This window comes from Polychytrium aggregatum (assembly GCF_025602895.1).
Source record: "Polychytrium aggregatum strain JEL109 chromosome Unknown BJ171scaffold_11, whole genome shotgun sequence".
Lineage (NCBI taxonomy): Eukaryota > Fungi > Chytridiomycota > Chytridiomycetes > Polychytriales > Polychytrium > Polychytrium aggregatum.
Window position 1 is genome coordinate 19318 of NW_026516213.1, and position 21273 is coordinate 40590.

The 21273-nt window shown below is 55.4% G+C and overlaps 7 protein-coding genes across 7 annotated transcripts; 1 reads left to right on the top strand and 6 right to left on the bottom strand.

Annotated features, from left to right (window-relative positions):
- Nucleotides 1–18: 18 nt before the first annotated feature.
- On the bottom strand, nt 19–591 carry BJ171DRAFT_566632 (uncharacterized protein; the record flags this gene model as incomplete). Its single annotated transcript, XM_053113420.1, has 2 exons — nt 19–132; nt 334–591. 2 exons carry the CDS (start codon nt 589–591, stop codon nt 19–21), a joined length of 372 nt encoding a protein of 123 aa, XP_052968345.1.
- Nucleotides 482–2560, bottom strand: BJ171DRAFT_27614 (uncharacterized protein). The gene is made up of 3 exons (XM_053106840.1): nt 821–2560; nt 631–755; nt 482–514 (listed from the first exon to the last, which is right to left on the bottom strand). The coding sequence occupies exon 1, from the start codon at nt 2521–2523 to the stop codon at nt 943–945; it is 1581 nt and encodes a 526-aa protein (XP_052968346.1). The 5' UTR covers nt 2524–2560; the 3' UTR covers nt 482–514; nt 631–755; nt 821–942.
- Nucleotides 2561–4119: 1559 nt separating this feature from the next.
- On the bottom strand, nt 4120–4504 carry BJ171DRAFT_579775 (uncharacterized protein; the record flags this gene model as incomplete). The annotated part of the gene is made up of 2 exons (XM_053113989.1): nt 4120–4323; nt 4424–4504. 2 exons carry the CDS (start codon nt 4502–4504, stop codon nt 4120–4122), a joined length of 285 nt encoding a protein of 94 aa, XP_052968347.1.
- Nucleotides 4505–9726: 5222 nt separating this feature from the next.
- Nucleotides 9727–11602, top strand: BJ171DRAFT_27655 (uncharacterized protein). The gene is made up of 2 exons (XM_053106851.1): nt 9727–11466; nt 11532–11602. The coding sequence occupies exon 1, from the start codon at nt 9764–9766 to the stop codon at nt 11342–11344; it is 1581 nt and encodes a 526-aa protein (XP_052968348.1). The 5' UTR covers nt 9727–9763; the 3' UTR covers nt 11345–11466; nt 11532–11602.
- A 2085-nt stretch (nt 11603–13687) lies between these two features.
- On the bottom strand, nt 13688–14676 carry BJ171DRAFT_497146 (uncharacterized protein). Its single transcript, XM_053110253.1, has one exon. The coding sequence runs from the start codon at nt 14664–14666 to the stop codon at nt 13869–13871; it is 798 nt and encodes a 265-aa protein (XP_052968349.1). The 5' UTR covers nt 14667–14676; the 3' UTR covers nt 13688–13868.
- A 1570-nt stretch (nt 14677–16246) lies between these two features.
- Nucleotides 16247–16832, bottom strand: BJ171DRAFT_473298 (uncharacterized protein; the record flags this gene model as incomplete). Its single annotated transcript, XM_053108694.1, has 2 exons — nt 16247–16282; nt 16323–16832. 2 exons carry the CDS (start codon nt 16830–16832, stop codon nt 16247–16249), a joined length of 546 nt encoding a protein of 181 aa, XP_052968350.1.
- A 965-nt stretch (nt 16833–17797) lies between these two features.
- Nucleotides 17798–20569, bottom strand: BJ171DRAFT_27640 (OPT oligopeptide transporter protein-domain-containing protein). Its single transcript, XM_053106849.1, has 2 exons — nt 20158–20569; nt 17798–19964 (listed from the first exon to the last, which is right to left on the bottom strand). The coding sequence occupies exons 1-2, from the start codon at nt 20449–20451 to the stop codon at nt 17931–17933; spliced, it is 2328 nt and encodes a 775-aa protein (XP_052968351.1). The 5' UTR covers nt 20452–20569; the 3' UTR covers nt 17798–17930.
- Nucleotides 20570–21273: the final 704 nt, after the last annotated feature.

A 21273-nucleotide genomic window follows, 5' to 3' on the forward strand; every position in this document is an offset into this window, starting at 1 on the left:
TCTGGCATCTCGATCGTGTCATTTGGCCAAGTGGATCAACTCGGGCTTCTCTTGCATCTGGATAAGAACGTTCGAGAGTGGCAGCTCCTTCCACACCGGAAACTCGAACAGGTAACCCATGGTGGCATCGGCCTTGTCGGAGAACCGGGCAAGTCATGGGCACCGGTATGGAGGTGGGCATAGATGCCGATGACATCATTCATGATGACACTCGTGTCCTGGCAGAAGGTGTGGATCGAGAGGGAGCGATGCTTGCCCTTCGTGATCCAAAAGTCCCCTCTCAGTCGCCAGGCTGCACTGCAGTGGACTGGTTTCATCCTCGCATGGTCTTACCGCATACGCTGGCGTGCCCCGGCGTCCCTGGGTCGGATCGAGGGTGGACCAGGAAGCTGCAGTGTGGCCATTTCTTTCTTTTGGCGGCTGGAGAGGCGAACCTCTGTCCGTTTGGATCCAGGCCATTCGTCGCCTTTGCCATTTCTTTGTCGGTCCATCGATGCTGATCAGGGCACGCTGTCTGGTGTCGGATCGAGGGAGGATGGTCTTGGTACCGAAGAAAGCAGACAGCAAGCCACCAGCCTTCCCCGGCACCATGTGACGAGGGATGACCTGGATCGCGCTCGCTCTACCCACCAACTATGGTTGCAGAACGAGTATCGATTGTAGTGTAGAGTTGTCGCTGTCGAGTCATCGGATGTTCTCTCGGTGGATCAACATCAACGATTCTTATGGGACAGCACTATTGTATATTGAATGTACTGGATGTATTGAATGTCAAATACAACACCACTGGACCGCTGCTGCTTCATCAAGTACACCTAACCTAATCCAGGGTTCGGTACCATGGTGTTTGGGGCGGGTGTTGGCGGCGAGGTTGCTTGGCTACTTGCAAGTTCAGTGTTGCGGCTTGGTTGTTTGGGAGTGGAGCTCGGAGGGACTCGGGAATCAGGGCCACTTGCCGAGTTCCTTGAGACTATTGATGGCAGCTTGGCAATCCTGGTCGGCAGACTTGCGATACCAGAAGACGGCGGTGTCAATGTCTTCGGGGACACCATGTCCATTCTTGTAGCAGAAACCGAGCCAATGTTGTCCGTATCGATTGCCTTGTTCGGCTGACTTGCAATACCACTCAACTGCCTTGGCGTAGTCCTGGGTGACTCCATATCCATCGAAGTAGCAAAAACCGACCATGAACTGCCCGTACGAGTTGCCTTGGTCGGCCGACTTACTGTACCACTCGAATGCCTTCTTGTAGTCCTCTGATACTCCCCAGCCACACAAGTAGCACTCTCCGATCCAGTTCTGGCTGTCACTGTGGCCTTCGTTGGCGAGTTGCTCAAAGATATTGGCCGCCTTCTTCCAGTCCTGAGGGGTCCCGAATCCATGGAACACACACACAGCCATGAGATGTCTGCAGAGCCATTCACGGTCCGATCCCAGCTGGCACAGCTCGAAGTACTTGTGGGCAACAGGTGAGGCATTATTGACGACTTTCCAAACCGACTCTAGACATTCGGCCTCCCCAAGCTTGAACTGATCCGATTTGTTATCACGGATAATCTTGATACCCTTCTGTTCGTCCTGCACGGTACCCCGGCCGAGGTAGTACATCCATCCGACCATGTGGGTGGCGATGGGTTTGAGAACCGAGTTGGTGGACTGGGAACTGACCTCCTGCCAGTGAGCAAGGGCAGCTCTGTCGCTCTGTTCGACACCGTGACCCAGAAATGAGCGCCATCCACGGAGGAACTCGATGTGGAGTCGACCGTCGTCACTGCCCTGGTCGACAGCCTTGGAATACCACTCGATGGCTGTATCGAAGTCTTGATCGACACCTTCGCCAATCTCGTAGCAACCGCCAAAGACAATTTGGGCCTTAGGGATCCCCCGTTCAGCAAGATTGCGATATAGCTCGGCGGACTTGGTGTGGTCTTGGTCGACACCCGTGCCGTCGTGATAGCAGCCAGCCAAGTGAAACTGAGCAATACTGTGATGTGCATTGGCCGCTTTTTCCATGAGGTGGAAGATTTGCTGCTGTTGAGCTACTCTCTCGGAAGGGTCCACCAACTGCTGACCACGGAGTTCAACTTGGAGGATCCTTGCCAGGAGATACGAGGCCGCAGCATCGCCCTGGTCGGCTTGAGCAACGAGCCAGAATCGGTTGCTTGAGCCTTGATCATCGCAGTGCAGGGAGAGGGCGATCGTGTCGCTCGGTGTGAGGCCGATCTGCAACTGTCCATCTGGATTGCACAGTCCTGCATTCTGGCACCAGTTGTTGAAGCGAGCTACTTTGGAGCTCAGGAGGGGCTGGGCACGCTTGCACGCTCGGAGGAGGGCCTTGATTGTGCTGTGATCAAGAGCGAGTTGGAAGCTGTCGTTGCAACAGATGATGGTGAAGATGTCTGGGCCATGGTTGAGTGAGAGCCGGGTGATATCGGGCATCGACGAGGCTGTTCTGGCTTCAGCTTGGGTTTGCTGAGCTGGAGATGACTCCGTGGTTGGAGCAGGCTCGTTCATGCTGGCCATGTTGACGGAGACAGGAGGGAGGCAATGGGTGATGGCGATGGACAGGAGACAGAGGCAGGTTGTGGCGAAGCAAGCCAAGCACTGGCAAGCCATACACTGGCCATTGAACACACACACACAAGCCTGGCTCGATCCGATGGTTTGCTGGCTGGAGTCGTTGTTGCTCACTGCACTGCCACAGGTACTGCCACATTCATGGAACACGAATCGATCATGGAACCGATATTGGAATCGAAGCTCGCATACTCGCCATCCGAGCCAAATACGACATCCGTTCCATCCAGTTCCATCACATTATCTCACTCCCTTGCATCTCCCAGCACACCAGAACCAACACCAGCTTGATGGTCGACCAAGATGGATTCCAGATTGCAGAGGTCATGGCCAAGATCACTTGCGCGAGGCTCCCACCAGAGTGTTGTGGTTCAAGTATGGAGGGGCGCGCAATGTCGTGACTCCCTGGGAGGAGGAGGGGTACTGGACAAAGATGCGACGGGAGGGTCGTCCTTGTCCCAGGTTATGGGATAGAACTGGGTCGATGGTCGATGAGAGTGAGCTGAGTGACTCGGCCATGAAATGCAGTCTTGGACCGAAGTTTGCTCGTGAATGTAATCTCGGTCCTCTTGGAATGCTGCGACTCTGGTCCTCATAAGGGATCGCATCAGATGATCGCGTGGGGTTTCGTTATTTCTGGTATTCGTGGTCAGAGCAGATGCAGTGAGGCCAGTGACTGCAGTAAGTTGGAGCATGTGGTTGAATCAGTAAGGATGAACCAGGCAGTGGTAGACAGGATGGTGATCCATGAGGAGACGACAAAGCAATGCACTATACGGCGTTATCGTACGCCATATAAATGAGATCGGTCGCATGACCACTTGGATCAACGAGCGTCCGCGTGTGTTGATGCAGCACTGGGAGATCATATCCTCCAACGCGGATTGATGAAATGCGAGGAATCGATGGCAAGTGCGTCAGCGTCAGGCACGATCGGATGTAGAGGAACGAGGCGATCTCGCCCCAGACCTCAAGTGGCAGCTCCATAGTTGGGCGTCATGATGTACATGTGTATTGATCCACTGACTGGGTTGTCGTTCGTTGGTAGCCACACACCCTCCATCACAAGAGATGCCGTTCCAGTGAACCGACTTGGATACTTGGCTGTGATCGTTATCATTGAATATACATGTCAGCCGATCCATAGAGTCCACAATTGTCCCCAACCGCTCGAGCAGGCCGATAGCGGTCTCAACCTCCCGCCATCAATAAGAACCAGTTCGCACCCTGCGCGACAGCAATCGGCATCATTCAGTCCAACTCCAACAAATCATACCAGCAGTGCATGCTCGACAACAAAGCCATCACTCAAATCGCACAAGGCAACACAACCAAGACATCGAGCCAGTTCTCGTCCGACCAGACATCTTCCGCTCTCGACTCGACAGCTATCATTGCCCTGGTTGCTGCATGTCTCTGCTGTTGCTGCTGCATCTCGTCGATTGCAGCCATCGGGTACTATGCTTACCAGATCATCGATTCTGGGAGGTGGTGGTAGTGGACCGGGCGGCATGGTATCGCCAGCATCCATCGTGAGCAAACTCAAGAAGTAGCCGCAGCATGTGGTGGATATGCCAAGTTGATGGTGGTCGTGCTTGGTGCAAAGAGCATGTTGAAGATCGAGCGATTGTCACTCTTCAAAATGACATCACACGGGTCGTTCGCCGCCTCGTATCCTGTGCGGTTCCAGAGCTTGGAGTTCGTCGAGTTGGGTCCACAGGTGTAGATGTCGAGATTCAGCGTCTGCTGGGGAGCCAGCGTGGTCGGGGTGGGTACGTTTTGGATCATGTTGGCACACTCATCCATCGGACTGACTGCCATCACCTGTGGCTGCACCTGGATTCACTGGGGAGTAGTGGCAGCCATTACCGCCGGTGTTGTACATGCACTCGGCGTTGTTCTGGTTGATGCGTGCAACGGTATACATCTTGATGGTCAGGACGTAGATGCAGGACCATGGTGTTGTCGAGTGGGTCTTGTTGTACTGGTAGAGACAAAGCCTCCACTTGCAGTCAGGAGCGATGAGGAGACGCAGCACAGAGCGATAACGGCCACGATGATCCAGATTTGACTTGACATTGGTCTGCTGCGAAGGGCGTGTCAGAAAAAACGCAGTAAGGGTTTCATCCTCGGCATATGCAATAGCACCCGATGGACTCGCAGCGTAGCATCGCCCTGCAGACCCTCCAGGCAAAGACGCCCGACCACGCCGAGGTCTTGGAAGAGAGCATCTATCGCTATGCCACCACAACCTGCAAGGGCGTGTGCAGCTGGATCAACCCGCAGTTCCGAGACGCATACAAGTCCCGCGCCATCATGATGCTGTCGAACCTGGAGGCCATCGTCGGCTTGCTCGACTCGGGTGTCATTCAAGACCAGGGGTCACTGGCACGACGGCGGCAGCAGCGGTAAACAGCAAGTCCGGAGGAGCCGACGGCCAGATGAAATGCACCGACTGTTCTCGCATGGGCAGAGACTCATACAACACCGAGTTCATCCTGGCCCAGCATCGCTCTTCGGACGAGGCCAGCACCATTTACGCCCACTGCTCCGCCCACATCGCATTCCATTGCACCATCATGCCCAAACGCAAGTCACCATCTGTATCGTTCTCCCAGATTGCCAAGAAGAGCGCACTTGGCAATGCCCAAGAGATCATCACATCCACGCACCCCAGACCACCCGGCCCACAGCCACAGAGGAGCTTCATCGTGGCCTTGGTCAATGCTGCGAATACTGGATGCATCACTTCCATGGCAAAACTGGCGTACCACTACGCAAAGGGAGATGGCGTCGAGAAGAACGACGGCATCGCATCCAAGTGGTTCATGAGAGCTTCCAAGCATGGTCATCTACCCTCGCAGTATGCACTGGGAGTTCGCTTCCAGAATGGCATTGGTCTCCCAATTGACCATGTGAGAGCCGCCAGGCTACTGAAGGAGTTTTTTTTTGTATTTCAATTGAAAGCTATCAAGGCCTGGTCGGCCCTAGCAGTACAGAAGGGGAAAAGGGAGGAGAAGTAAGAATAAAATAGAAATAAAACTCGTATAGACCTATCGAGCAGTCTGGGGGAGATGAGAGCCGTCATCCCTCGTCTCTCGCTCTGCTTCGGCCATGCCGCCTATCGCCTGGGGGGTTTCCACCCCGCCTTGGCGATGATCAGCGTCTTGAACACCCTTCGAAGTGTTCGCCACAGGAGATGGACATCTGGGTCATGCCAGTTGAACATTCTCATGCCATTCAGCTCGTAGTAACCCACTACGTTCGTCAGGTCCAGGAGCTTGTCGATCGGGCCGACCTTTTCGTGGCCACATTCTTGCCACTCGGGGTGTCGCAGCTTGAGCTCGTCCACTATCCGTTGCCACGAGCCGCCTCTTCCGACGCAGCTCTGGGTGTGGGTCCGGCACATCGCGACGAACTCTCCTCGGCTCTTCGTGCAGGAGACACACAGCTGATAGTGGCCATACGGGTGTCCGGGGAAGGCACCGAGGGTCCATCTTACCATCATGTTGTGATAGTATCGATCTCTCTTGGGCCCTCGCTCGGCCCACAGTCCCGACATGGTCGTCGTCACGGTGCGGGCCGAGGTCAGTTCCTTTGACCTGTCGAAGCCTTGCGCGTCCTCGATGTGAATCTGCAGCTTGACTGGTGGCCCTGGGAGCTGGTAGTAGCCATTCCTGAACAGCTCCTTCATCGGGTAGTCCGGCTGGCACTGCTCTTTCAGCACGATCAGCTGCCGCCAGTACTCGTCGAGGTAGAACTGGGAGCCGAGGGATGCATCCATCAGGCTGGGCTGGATGCGGGAATATCTCAACACCATCGAGACCATCTTGTCGTTGTGGTCCAGACGGTCTTCCCAGACGGCTCGGTTCTGGAGGGCCAGCTGCTTGAGGCGGTTGGGCAGGGTGATGAGTCCGCATCCGAGGTGCATCGCTCCGTAGGACGTGTTCCGCACCACTCTGAAGAGTCGGGTCAGACAGTGCATCTGTGCTCGTCTGAGTGTCACGGCTTGCTGCTTCGTGAGCACTTCGAGGGTCAGTCCATACTCGAGCATGGGCCGAACGAAGGTCTTGAACACCCTCGTCACCGTCTTGGCCGAGTATTGACCCAGACTCATTCCGTGCTTCACCAGCTTGTCGGCGGCACCTCTAGCCTTGTGGGTGAGGTTCTGGATCTGGCGGTCCATCCTGAAGCCGTTGATGTCGACGATGGCTCCGAGATACCGGAACTCCTTGGCGACTGGCAGCTCCTTGCCGTATAGGTGCACCTTGGCATCCTTCTCTGGGTGCTGTTCGGTGAACATCACCTCGCACTTCGGGGGCGAGAACTGGTATCGATTCTCGATGCTGTGGGCCTCGCAGATGTCGAGGAGGCGCTGGGTCTGGTTGGGGCGGCAGATGAGCACCCCCATCGTCGGCAAACCACAGTGAGTTGACCTGGACGGCTCGTCCTCGGGTGGTGGTTAGGGTCGTTCCACCGTCTGCCCGGAGTTTCCCAGGGAGGTCGTCGATGAACACGCTGAACATCAGCGGGCTCAGCACCGATCCTTGGATCAGTCCCTTCTGCAGCCAGACTGGATTGGACCGACGGCTCTTGTTGACGACTTGAATCTTCACATCGTCGAACATGGCCTTCAAGAGCCTGAGGGTGATCGTACATGGGGTGCGCTCTTCAATCTTGTCCCAGAGCTTCTCCCTCCAGACAGTGTCGTAGGCCGCCTTGATGTCGAGGAACACCAGGGAGTACTCCTCGCCCGCCAGCTGGCGGTCCTTGATGAGCGTGTCCAGGCCAAAGATCTGGTCGAGGGTGCCTCGCTCGGCCCGGAATCCACCTTGGGCAATGTCCATCAGTCCGAGCTTTCGGTTGAGCAACGGCAACAGTGCTCGCTCGACAACCTTTCGGCAGACCTGGGTCAGTCCAATCGGCCTGTACATTGCGGGGTCGAGGGGCGATCCCTTGTTCTTGTAAACGGGATGGATCAGCACTGTGCTCCACTCAGTTGGGACCACGGCCGCCTTGATGGCTGCTCCCATGAGGAGGTAGAGCCATATCGAGACTCTGTGGGCGTTGGGCTGGAGCAGTTTGATCTTGATCCTGTCCGATCCTAGGGCCTTCCTTCGTGGTGTTGTAATGATCGCCTCCTTGATTGCCCGTGGGCTGATTATGGGGAGCTCGTAGCTGGGGGGGAGTCGTCTACGCTCTTGGCTCGGTGTAGGGGGCTCGAGTGTTCGATCGAACCCGTTCGCCGTGGCCGTTGAGTCCGCCGAGACTCTGCCGAAGTGGCAGACGAGTCTCTCCAGCGCTTCGTCAGAGTTGTCGAATCGGTGGGCACCTTCCCGGGCCTTGCGCTTCTGCATGGCCCCAAGCGTTTTGGACAGCTCGGTGTTGTTCATCCGGTTGATTTTCTCGGCCAGTTTCTCGTTGCTCGCTTTTCGGCACTTTCGGATGGCCCGGTTCAGATCCGGCCGGACCGCATGGAGTTGGTTTTGGACTTGCTCGGCCCTCACCCAGTTCGTCGTGTGTCGTTTGAGCTGGGCCTTCAGCTTGCTCCGCCTCTTAGTGAGCTTGCGGCTCTCCTTGGTTTGATCGTTTGGCTTACAGATCATCCTGATGTGTGCTTTGCCTATGACTCTCTCGGCGACTGTGTTAATTGCGTTGGTGGTGATGTTCCAGGCCTGGTCCTCTGCCTGCTGGGCTTCCACTTGGTTGATTGGGATCTCGGAGCCTCGGCAGATTGCTTCTAGGGCAACCGAGATATCGTGCTCGACTTGGCGACTGGCTTGCTCGACTGCCTTCTTGTATCGGTCTTTGATCTCTGGGTCCTGCGGCTTTTGGGGGTTCCACTGCTATGTGTCGACGTTCGGTAACAGTCCGACATTGAGCTCCTGGTTTCAGTTTCGTTTCCTGGAAGGCGATTGTATCGATTCTTTCCTTCGCCAATATCTTGAGGAGGATGTTCGCCTTGGGCGTCCCTCCCTGGTTGTTTGACCATTTATGTTGAATGAGGCGACAGTGAGTCTGGTTATACTCTCACTGTCCCCTTTGCTTTAAGCTGCACAGGAGTGTCTGGTGCGCCAGGAGGAGTGACGCCGAGGAACTCGCGAATGTTGACCGGTTCCAGAAGCTGGATGTGGACTGGACAGGTCCCCAGTGGCGCTTCCTCATGTAGCAGGACTCGGATGGTGGATCGCTTCTTGCTGAGGTAACGGAGGCGGAATTTCTCGACCTTCTCATAACGGGCCTTCATGGCCGCGCACTTGGCCAGATTGGAGGCCAGGCTCTCGACGAACTCACTGATGATTCTGTCGAGGAAGTCGTAAACGTACTTCTCAGTATTGATCCAGCGTGTGCCAGGAAAGACTCGAGGCCGACAGTGGCATAGCGCTGACGGAGCTGGGTCAGGACCATGTGGCAGAAGGAGGGGCAGTTGCCAGGACGCGGGACTGGGATAGCATCGACCAAGGCTTTCCACTGGGCATTGTCAGACTTGGATAGACCTGGATAGGCCAGCTTTAGAGCGTCCAGATGGTAAATGTGTGCTGATGACAGATCGAGACATCAATGGAACTCGCAACATTCTGCTGAAGAGTGTGAGCAACGAGGACACTCTTGGTAGGAGCATGGTGAAGCCTCGCAAACACGCCTATCGAGCCTGTTCCAATCCTTGTGATGCAATACGATGGCCTGCTCTACCTTTGTTGCCATTCCCAGTTCGCTGAGGCGGCAAGTATGCGGAAGCAACGGGTAGGAAGTTGCATTCGTTGGGAGAGGCAGACATCTTCGCTGAGGGCCTGCTTGATACTCTCGGTCAGTATGTTGCGAAGAGGGAAGGAATGCTTGGAGGCGAACTTGTGGTGCTCGGTGCAGCAGGATGGAGCCATAGTGTTGGTGTCGATGTGGAACTGGATGGAACGGATGTCGTATTTGGCTCGGATGGCGAGTATGCGAGCTTCGATTCCAATATCGGTTCCATGATCGATTCGTGTTCCATGAATGTGGCAGTACCTGTGGCAGTGCAGTGAGCAACAACGACTCCAGCCAGCAAACCATCGGATCGAGCCAGGCTTGTGTGTGTGTGTTCAATGGCCAGTGTATGGCTTGCCAGTGCTTGGCTTGCTTCGCCACAACCTGCCTCTGTCTCCTGTCCATCGCCATCACCCATTGCCTCCCTCCTGTCTCCGTCAACATGGCCAGCATGAACGAGCCTGCTCCAACCACGGAGTCATCTCCAGCTCAGCAAACCCAAGCTGAAGCCAGAACAGCCTCGTCGATGCCCGATATCACCCGGCTCTCACTCAACCATGGCCCAGACATCTTCACCATCATCTGTTGCAACGACAGCTTCCAACTCGCTCTTGATCACAGCACAATCAAGGCCCTCCTCCGAGCGTGCAAGCGTGCCCAGCCCCTCCTGAGCTCCAAAGTAGCTCGCTTCAACAACTGGTGCCAGAATGCAGGACTGTGCAATCCAGATGGACAGTTGCAGATCGGCCTCACACCGAGCGACACGATCGCCCTCTCCCTGCACTGCGATGATCAAGGCTCAAGCAACCGATTCTGGCTCGTTGCTCAAGCCGACCAGGGCGATGCTGCGGCCTCGTATCTCCTGGCAAGGATCCTCCAAGTTGAACTCCGTGGTCAGCAGTTGGTGGACCCTTCCGAGAGAGTAGCTCAACAGCAGCAAATCTTCCACCTCATGGAAAAAGCGGCCAATGCACATCACAGTATTGCTCAGTTTCACTTGGCTGGCTGCTATCACGACGGCACGGGTGTCGACCAAGACCACACCAAGTCCGCCGAGCTATATCGCAATCTTGCTGAACGGGGGATCCCTAAGGCCCAAATTGTCTTTGGCGGTTGCTACGAGATTGGCGAAGGTGTCGATCAAGACTTCGATACAGCCATCGAGTGGTATTCCAAGGCTGTCGACCAGGGCAGTGACGACGGTCGACTCCACATCGAGTTCCTCCGTGGATGGCGCTCATTTCTGGGTCACGGTGTCGAACAGAGCGACAGAGCTGCCCTTGCTCACTGGCAGGAGGTCAGTTCCCAGTCCACCAACTCGGTTCTCAAACCCATCGCCACCCACATGGTCGGATGGATGTACTACCTCGGCCGGGGTACCGTGCAGGACGAACAGAAGGGTATCAAGATTATCCGTGATAACAAATCGGATCAGTTCAAGCTTGGGGAGGCCGAATGTCTAGAGTCGGTTTGGAAAGTCGTCAATAATGCCTCACCTGTTGCCCACAAGTACTTCGAGCTGTGCCAGCTGGGATCGGACCGTGAATGGCTCTGCAGACATCTCATGGCTGTGTGTGTGTTCCATGGATTCGGGACCCCTCAGGACTGGAAGAAGGCGGCCAATATCTTTGAGCAACTCGCCAACGAAGGCCACAGTGACAGCCAGAACTGGATCGGAGAGTGCTACTTGTGTGGCTGGGGAGTATCAGAGGACTACAAGAAGGCATTCGAGTGGTACAGTAAGTCGGCCGACCAAGGCAACTCGTACGGGCAGTTCATGGTCGGTTTTTGCTACTTCGATGGATATGGAGTCACCCAGGACTACGCCAAGGCAGTTGAGTGGTATTGCAAGTCAGCCGAACAAGGCAATCGATACGGACAACATTGGCTCGGTTTCTGCTACAAGAATGGACATGGTGTCCCCGAAGACATTGACACCGCCGTCTTCTGGTATCGCAAGTCTGCCGACCAGGATTGCCAAGCTGCCATCAATAGTCTCAAGGAACTCGGCAAGTGGCCCTGATTCCCGAGTCCCTCCGAGCTCCACTCCCAAACAACCAAGCCGCAACACTGAACTTGCAAGTAGCCAAGCAACCTCGCCGCCAACACCCGCCCCAAACACCATGGTACCGAACCCTGGATTAGGTTAGGTGTACTTGATGAAGCAGCAGCGGTCCAGTGGTGTTGTATTTGACATTCAATACATCCAGTACATTCAATATACAATAGTGCTGTCCCATAAGAATCGTTGATGTTGATCCACCGAGAGAACATCCGATGACTCGACAGCGACAACTCTACACTACAATCGATACTCGTTCTGCAACCATAGTTGGTGGGTAGAGCGAGCGCGATCCAGGTCATCCCTCGCCACATGGTACCGGAGAAAGCAGGCAGCAAGCCACCAGCCTTCCCCGGTATCAAGACCATTATCCTCGATCCGACACTAGGCAGCGTGGGGAGGGCGGATCGGTATGATCCGATACCCCGAAGTCAAGGGAAAATACACGCGCGCATTCAACGCCGCCAAACTCGGATGCACCGGGCTGATGGAACAGGCTCTCACGCCCATCCAACAGGGCAGCCAGATTGCCATCAGCGAAGCCATAGCCCAGAAGTCCATAGACGACGCGTGGAGCATATTCAAGACCACGATTGACCTGATCGCCAGCGAGACCATCGGAAGTGCCAGCATCAGCCCTGGTCGGATCGAGAGCACACAGGGGCCCGAAATCCGACGCCTGGAACGAGAGCGGCGATGCCTGAACAGGATGATCAAGCAGACCCCCGAGTACGACACGGAAGAACTGGATGACCTGCGCCGCCAGCTTCGGTCCACGAGAAAGGCCATCACCCAGCTCAAGCGCAAGAACGGCATACGGTCATGGAAGGAGTCCATGGCCACCATGGACACCCAGAAGTGCTCCGAGATGACCAAGACCATCGGAGCGATGCGCACGAGGAAGGGGAGAGAGGGATCCCATCTCTTTGACAACTCGGATCCGACCCTCGAGAAACTCGTGGTGCACTTTGGCAAGGTATCCTCTGCCTCGCAGGACAGCGGGACAGAGTACAACAGAAGTATAACCCCACCACCCCTGAGCACGGAGGCGACCCTCCTGCCGCCCGACAACCGGCTCCCAGAAGTATCGCTGGAGCACATCCAAGAGACCATCGAGAAGGCACCATGTCGCAAGGCAGCGGGGTCCGACAAGATCAAGAGCGAAATGCTCATACCAGTCGCACCAGTGATAGCCGAGTGGCTCCGCCTGATCATCATGGCGGCGCTCAAGGCCAGTGTGGTGCCAAGCGAATGGAACAGCGTGCTGATCCACCCAGTGTACAAACAGAAGAGATCGACCCTGGACCCGGCCATGTATCGCCCGATCGGTCTCACTCAGACTTGCAGGAAGATCGTGGAAAGGATCATGCTCCCCTTCCTGGCAGAACAGGCAGGAGACATGGACGTCGCCCAAGGCGGATTTCGAGCCAGACGAGGAGCCCTTGACCAGATCGTCGCCCTGGACACCCTGATCAAGCACCACAAGATGAACGGTGAGGAGTACTCCCTGGTGTTCCTCGACATCAAAGCCGCCTATGACACAGTATGGCGCGAGCGACTCTGGACCAAGCTCAAGCAGCAAAGAATGAACGGCATCGCCCTCGGCTTCCTCAAAGCCATGTTTGACCGGGTATCCATCCAAATGGTCAGCAAGGGCAGAAGATCCAAGCCAGTATGGCTCCAGAAAGGACTAATCCAGGGATCGGTGCTGAGCCCACTCATGTTCAGCGCCTTCATCGACGATCTGCCAGGACCGAATGGTGACCAGGACAAGAGGAGCAGCATCCAACGTGGCCAAGATGGGCCTGACCCTTGGAAACCTCACGGCCAAGACACTGACGATTGCATACCGCACATTCCTGCGGCTAATGATGGAAGACGGCCTCGCCCTCGAAGCCATCCCAAAGAACGAACAGAAGCGGCTCCATCGGACACAAACATTCTGCTTGAACTTGCTGTTCCGTACAGTTCGCACGACATCACATGGAGCACCGCATCTCAACTGCGGATTACCTATACAGAGTGGTGGACACACCGCTTCCCACGACCAGCAGGAGAGGCAGCCCTTCCCTCACACCCATCAGAATTTCAGGCAGTGACAGAGCGACTGGACCGCTGAGGGCCACCAGGCCACGACAGCGACCCCAACGAACAAAGTCGTGGATGGGCTTTGAGGAGATCCCGGAGAGGAGCTCCCATGGCCAGAGAGAAAGGGTCCCCGAGCGGGACCTAGAGACATGTGAGTCCCTCTGGGACCTCTTGGAGGAAGTGTTCACCCGCATGGTCCGCCGTGTGGGCTGGAGAGTCGGCGAGAGCCGCAACAGGGGTATGTGAGCCTGCTTGTACGCCCACTGCCGGGTATCCTGTGATACTGATGGCATGTTGAATATTCTTGAATATACAACTATCAAAAAAAAAATCCAGCCCATTTATCGTCACCATCTGGACTGAGGCTGATCGATGAAAGTGTGACGAAGCGAGGGTTTCATCCTGATACGGTCAGTCGCGGTGAATCAACCCTCAGTCGGGCCACCAACTCATCGAATATTGGTCCTCTCGTGTCACTGCAACTCAACCTCTGGAGCAAAGGCATACGCGGAAGTCCTTCGATCGATTCCAAATTGGAGCATGAGTATAGATGCAGTTCCAGGAGGCTCATCAGGGACTCAGGCAGTCCCCGGAAGGATCGGATAGATCGAGGGAGCTCAAGATATCGGAGATTGGGCATGAGGGGGCATCCCTGGAGGCTTGTCTCGTTTGCTGAACTCCCTTGATTATAAACGACAAGCTTCTTCAAGGTGGGAAAAACGGACGGCAGACCGCGCATGCTGGCTATCGATGAAGTCAGAGCCAGCTCTTCAAGTTTCGGTGTTTCAGGAAACCCCTCGAGCGACGTGAGCAAGGGGCACCAGATAGAGAGGATCTGAAGCGATGGCATACAGCTTGGCAGCCCACGGAGGTTCAAAAACGAGCAGCTCAAATACAGCGTCTTCAATTTGGGTGTGTGTGGAAAGCGATCAAGTGACTCGAGTCTCGACGAGTGCGACATATCGAGCTCCTCAAGCGAATCGATATGATTCAAGGGTATGTCCAAGATCTTCAGTCCCTTGGGGGTTATCAGCGTTCTCAAGTTGGGGAGATAGGGAATCTCCTTGAGCGACGCAAGCTCTGAACAGCTTGAGAGATCAATGTGTTGAAGCGAGTAGAGGATCCTGGGCATCCATTCCAGGCTCCGTATCGATGGAGCCAGTATCAACGTTGTCAATTTGGGCATCTCAGGCATTCCCTTGAGCGACGTTAGCTGAGGGCAATGACGTAGATCCAAATGCACAAGGGACGGAAGCACTGGCGGCAGTCCTTGAAGATCCTCAGCATCTGCCCTGAGGGTGAGTTTTTCGAGTAAAGGCATGTCGGGCATGCCCCTGAGGGACTTGAGATTATTCCAGTTGGCCACCAAGTGCTTTAGATAATCGAATCTTGGTGGCATTCCCACAAGATGCTCAGCAATACTGTCCGTCCAGACAATCGTTTCTGCCGTTTGGTCGATGCGCAGTATATAGTTGCTCTCACGATGACAACTTCCAAGGGATTGAGGGTGGACTGTGATCTTCGTCAAGGGAGATTTCCAGTTCACCAGGCCTGTGGGAATCTCCAGCACAGACAGCATGGAGTCACGTTTCTGAGTGTAACATCCGATGTATGTTCTGCCTCGATCGATGCCAAGCAACTGAATATTCAATTCTGCTGACATGTCTCTTGCCGTGAGAGAGTCACCGATTGGTTTGTTGAAGTTCTCGACTTCTGATGTCCTCAGGAAATGATCTAGTAGCTCGCTTGGTTTCTCCATGTGTACATCGAGGCATTGGTTTGATAGGTTCGCCTCCGATAGTGCATCGATGACCACCAGGCTCAGCAATGTCCAGAATTGGTGGAGTGCTAGACGGACAGTGTGTGGTTGATCCTTCTCAGAACAACTCCTCCATTGGGGCGATTGTTGAAACCAATGAATGATACCAACAGCATTCTTCAGACAGATCGATTGAGGAAGCCAGAAGTTCCTCAATCCCGGCATCGGTGGTAGTCGCTTGACCGACTCGAGTCGATCGCATGTCCACATGTTCAAGTCTGTGAGCGAGTCAAGTTGGCTCGGAAATCCATCCAAGCTTTGGATGGATCTTGGAAGTCTGAGCTTATTCAGTCTGGGCAACGGAGGAAACCCAACAAGAGATGTAATTTGACAACAACGGCTCAGATCCAACATCTCAAGCTGGCCAAAGTATTGATAGAGAGGTTCGATGTTCTCGATGAGTGGAGGGAGCTTCACTTCAAAAATCCTTGGTATATGTGACAGCCCGTTGAGGCTCTGGATGTTTTCACAATCCGACAAATCGAGCAGAGTCAAACTCGGCAAGGTATCCGGCATTCCTTCGAGAGTGGCAATGTTGCACCGAATCGTCAGAGACTCGAGTTGCTGTATCTCGGAAAAGCCAGAAAAGTCCGTGACTCTGTTGGTCGAGTCATCAATGATGAGAGTTCTGATGCAACGAGAGATCTCTGGCCAGTGGGAAAACACCGAGACTCCGCAGTTGACCAATCGGATGCGTGGGTAATGAAGCGCATTTTGCAGCATATACACTTCGTGTGTGAGGAGCTTGGACACTTGTTCGTCGGTGTGATATGGGTGATGATCAAATCGGACGATAGTCACAGTGTCATTTGGCGGGTCATTCCAAAATTCTGGACTACAAAAGTCGTCACATTCTATGCCCAACAAAAGTGAACTGTCATGAAATTTGAATTCGTCTTGTGGGCTAAGGGAGCGAAGGTCATCGGAGGACTTGAAAGTTTCATTTCGAATCACCTTTAGATATTCAACTGAGGAGAATGGATACTGAAGCCCTAAATCACGACATTTGTATCTGATTATGTGCTGATTCACTCCTGGTCCGGCAGCTGCCTCCCAAAGAGGCAGCTCCTTCTGATATGCCTCAAAGCTCGTCGGATATCCGTTCCTGCGTGTGAGGAAGAAGAAAACTCCCTGGAGGAAGTCGTTGGCATCGATGAACTCTTCGGCCTGGTTAAGAACGTCGCGGAAGTCGATCCTTTTGGAGTTGGGTATCGTTGGCCTGCCATCGATGTGAGACTGAACAGCACAGAGCCTTCCATCTTCGGAAACGAGCGAGAGGATGTCCTTGTACTGTGGCGCCAGGCGAGGAAGGAGAGCCAGAGTCGCAATGCCGATGGTTGCGACAAAGGCATCGTTGCAGACCAAGATCGTGAGGATGTCGTGGAAGGCGAGTAAGGCACAAACGTGGCTGGGATGGCCGGGCTGGGTGTTGCCGAATGGACCGGTCTCGGCGAAAGCATCTGGACTGGTATCGAGGCGGACGATCTTGGCGGCGGGACTGTTGTCTGTGAGATCACAGCCGAGGGTGCGTTTTTGGGACATGCTGGATTGGCTTGGATTGGCTTGGCGGATGCTGTGAGTGGGTTGGGAACGAGGACGGCGGTTTTGTGCTTGGTCCGAGATGCTGCTGCGCTCTGGATACCCTGCTTCGCTTGCTGCGCAACAGTTCGGACATTCCGCTCGACAGCTCCGTCGACATGTTGTCTGGTTGTCTGGTTCCCACGCCAGAGATCCAGCGACGAGTTTGGCGGCAACATTCTGGACATGTATGATGGCTCTGTGAAAGGTTGGTGAAGCATGGAACGACGGTGGGTGAATGCTCGGCCAAGACGGTGATAAGAGTTTCAAGGCGTCCATTCAACCGATGATGGAGGATGGACTGACCCTCAAGACACTCAGCAAGAAGCAGGCGATGGCACCATAAGATGTGTTTCTCATGACCCGGAACAGTAACATTACACACTGCACCAGTGTTCTTCTGAGTGCTATGCGGTTGTGAATGAGTGTCCAGCCGAGATGGGGAGAGAAACTGACCTGCGACAATCTTTTTTTCACTCATGTGTCCGACCATTCCTGAGGCCACGAACTCATGGCACCGACTGGGGTCAGATAACTTTTCATTTGCATTCGAAATTAGATCTGGTCGTGCAAATAAGCACACCGGCCAACTCAGATATAGTTCCGCGTCTCTGGTCTCCATATCTCGTCAAATCTGTATCGCCTCTAGACAATATCTGTGAAGGGTTGGTTTGGCTAGCATCCTCGAAAACCAAAGCACTGGAACTGTGTAACCTGGGTGATAATCGGGTCAGTGAATCCGGGTATTTATACGCCGTAGAATCTCGCACATTTTGCACATTTTGCACATATCGCATATATCATATATATCGCATATCGCATATATCATATATATCGCATATCGCTTGTCATATATATCGCACCCTTACACAACATCCCAAAACTGAGGCGCGAATGTCCAGCATATCCAAAGGCATAAGCATCAAAGCTCAAGGCGCGACGACGACGAAGTTGAAATAGCAAAAATAGAAAGGAAGAGTCGGATGCTCCAAGAGATCATAGGGAAAAGACGAGCGAGAACCAAGAGCCGCGCAACCAGGCAAAGCTAGTATCCTGCAGCATTTACTTGGCTGTTGGATTTCCAAAATAGTCGACATCAAAACAGTAAAAGTCCGCAGGGCCGTTGGGGTTCAGGAACCATGTGGGCATCAGGAAACCTCCAACTGGATTGCCATTGCCGTCGGTTTGTTGGAAGAGCAGCTCCAGAGTGCCGATGAGGACCGAGCCGATGCCGACGCCCGAGTCCAGTGCAACAGAGAGCACAAAGTTGTACTTGCGCCACCACTCGCTCTTGTAGCGGAAGAGATAGTACTGGAAAACGAAGGCGACGATGAATGGGGTCAGGATGGTGTTCATGTTGCCGGTCTGGGGGCCGAACCAGTTGGCCATGATGGGGATGTTGACCAGGTGCCAGTAAGGGTGCTTGTAGACCTTGTTGCCGAGCCAGGGAAGGATGGGGAGTAGGAAGCCGACAGGAAAAGCATAGAGAACGTCGTGGTAGAGAGCACCGTAGCCAAAGAAACGGGCGGGGGCGATGGCTCCCCAGATGGTGCCGGCAGAGTAGAACACACCGTATCCAATGGCGCGCCAGTCACCTTTGCCAAAGAGCGGCGAGAGCGTAAAGGAGGTGGCGACGGGGACGCAGATCAGGGCAGAGAGAATGGCACCGATGACCTGGCCGGTAACCATGGCGCGGGGAGGCACCTTCATGTAGTGGCCGATCTTGAGATCGTTGAGGAGGGTCTGGGCCTGGATCATGGTGTTGTAGCCAAGGGACTTGAAGGACATGACGGGGACGAGTTGACCCGGGATCATCAGGCCAATGACAAACTCGGTCAGGACGTTGAGACCAATGTACTGGCCCGAGAGGGCAGTGATGGTGGTGAGGGGAATGATGAAGATGATGCCGATCGCGATGGCCAGGATGATGCCCCACCACTGGAGCTTGTAGGGGGTGGCAAGACCGACGACGAACATCAGGGCCGTGGACACGAGAAAGATGCAAAGATAGGCCAGATTGCTGACTTCGGGGTAGGCAGCCATGAGCCTGTTGTGGATGTCCTCGTGGCTCGACTGGAAGCGCACCTCCTTCAAGGCCACACGGGCCTGTTGTACAATGTCGCGGCCATACCAGAGGGCCACATGTGTGATCGATGCCGAAATGGTGATGAAGGAGGCAGCATAGACAAAGATGAAGGTCATGCCGAGGTGGACGGGGGCGGCGGTGGCATACTCGTTGAGGTCGAGCTCAAAGGTGGTGGGATTGAGCAGAATGTGGCCGCTCAGGTGCTGACCGAGGTTGGAGCCGTTGAAGAGACCGTTGCCATTCAGGAAGCCACATCCGTTGGGGCCGGGCTGTGGACATCCAATGAACTTGGCGTCCCACAGGTTGTTGACGTAGGCGATAGGGACAACAATCCAGCCCCAAATGATGTAGCCGATCAGGAGCACACAGTTAGCCCAGAACGGAGAGGTCAGGGGAGATATAAAGCCGTTGAACTGGGACCAGTCGAGGGTGAGGGTGAGGATGCCCACCCCCTGGCTGGCCGAGCCAAAGATGTTGACCAGGCTGTTGGCGCCGGAGCGGAAGAAACAGAGGATGCAGATCATCTGGAGTGCCGGAGCGATGAAGCCTGGGACGAAATACCAGGCCATAGCGGCCCCAAAGGCGATCCAGAAGAACTTGAAGCGCGACATCTTGTGCTTGGAGGTAGAGTCGGCGGCAGACATCCGGGCGTCGTGGAAAGAAGCAAAGAGCGCCAGGATGCCCATGTTGCCGGGCCAGTACATGGCAGCGGGCTTGATCAGGAACTCACGGGCCATGCCGGCGAGACCGAGACCGAGGCACTGGGTTGCGAGGATCCAGAGAATGGACTGCCAGATCTGGATGGAGGTGTCGTTGAGGTAGATGGGGGCAACCTGGCCGACGACGTTGTCGATGCCATACGGAGTGGCCGAGTTGGACATGATGTAGATCAGGACGTGCTCCTTGATGGAGAAGGGGCCGGGGTTGAGCGAGTTCTCGTATCCCAGACACCTGAAGCGGACATCGGGAACGACCTTGGACAGGAAAATGCCGATAGGGTAGGAGATAATCTGGAGGGACGGGCGTGTTAGGAGCGGACGGAGGCGAGCGATTCAGTCGGTGGCCCTTGGTGGAGGAATGACATCAGGTGCCAGATGGATGGAACCGAGTGGGATGGAGCTGAATGGGATGGAGTTGCATGGTATGGAGCTGAATGGCACGGAGCTGAATCGGCACCGACACACAGCTGCCACGGCGACTCACCACAGCGACATAGGCCGGGATGGAGAATGCGTTCGTGCGGAAGGAGAGCACAACGTTGACAGTGGAAGTGAGGACGCTGAAGAAGATGGCCAGAACCAGGGCCCGGACGGTGAAGCACGGGATGGAGGGGTCGTCGGTGGTCGGGATGATGCTGCTGAACTGGGTATAGGCGCTGTGGGCGTCGAGCTGCTCAGCATCGTCCGAGTCCACAGAGGAGACGCCAAGGGCCTCCTGTTCATCGGACTCGAGCTTTGCGGTGGCCGGATGGTGTCGCCTGCGAGAGGCCTCGGGCATGGTGTCGCCAGAGGAGTGGGGCGCAGAAGGAAGACAGGAGCCAGGCAGGGAAACAGAAGCCGGGCAGATGGGAACCGAAGGGAGCGGCCTGGCTTATAGCCACGGCTCGATGGTGAGGGGCTGGCGGGGAAAGGGCCAGGGTGGGCGCCCCGTGCCCGGCTCAAGTGTCGCTGGGCCCAGGCGGCTGGATTGGACGCGCTCGGCGGCGCGTCGGGAGAGGCGTGTCCCGGGCCACCAATGAACAGCGGGCCAATCGCAGGCGGGCGGGCGGAGGGCACGGCGGTCCCGTGGCTGCGGATGTGCAGCGCCGCGTGCAGCGATTGGTGCGCGGTGCGGCGCCGCTGCCTCCCACAAGGCGGCTGGCGGCGCGCCTCCTTGTCACTGCGGGGAGAGAAAGGAATGGGACGCCACAACGCAAATTGCGGTGGAGGAGAATGGCCTGTCTGTGGTGGCAGCACCGGGTGGTGCGCGACGGTGGGTCCTGGTCTGGCTGGGGGTTGTCCCATGTCGCTGCTGCTGCTTCGTCGTTGGCCGGTGGTGCTTTGGCAGGATTCGCTATCGAAGGTGCTCATGGCGGGTGCCTGGTCATGCCAGCCTGTATGGGAGTCATGCACCAAGGCTCTGTGGGCTCGGCTCTGCTTTGGGCAGCCTTTCCTCCCACGCAGCGGTCGTCGCCTTGGCTGTGGTCGGCTCTGTCTGTCGGTGCGAGGCGTCTCCTCGAGCGGCAGCCGTAAAATCCCGAGAAATCACAAGATAGCGTTTGGTCTCGAGATGCAATCGGCAAGCTTGACCCCACGACGGCACTGGCGAATCTGGCGAATC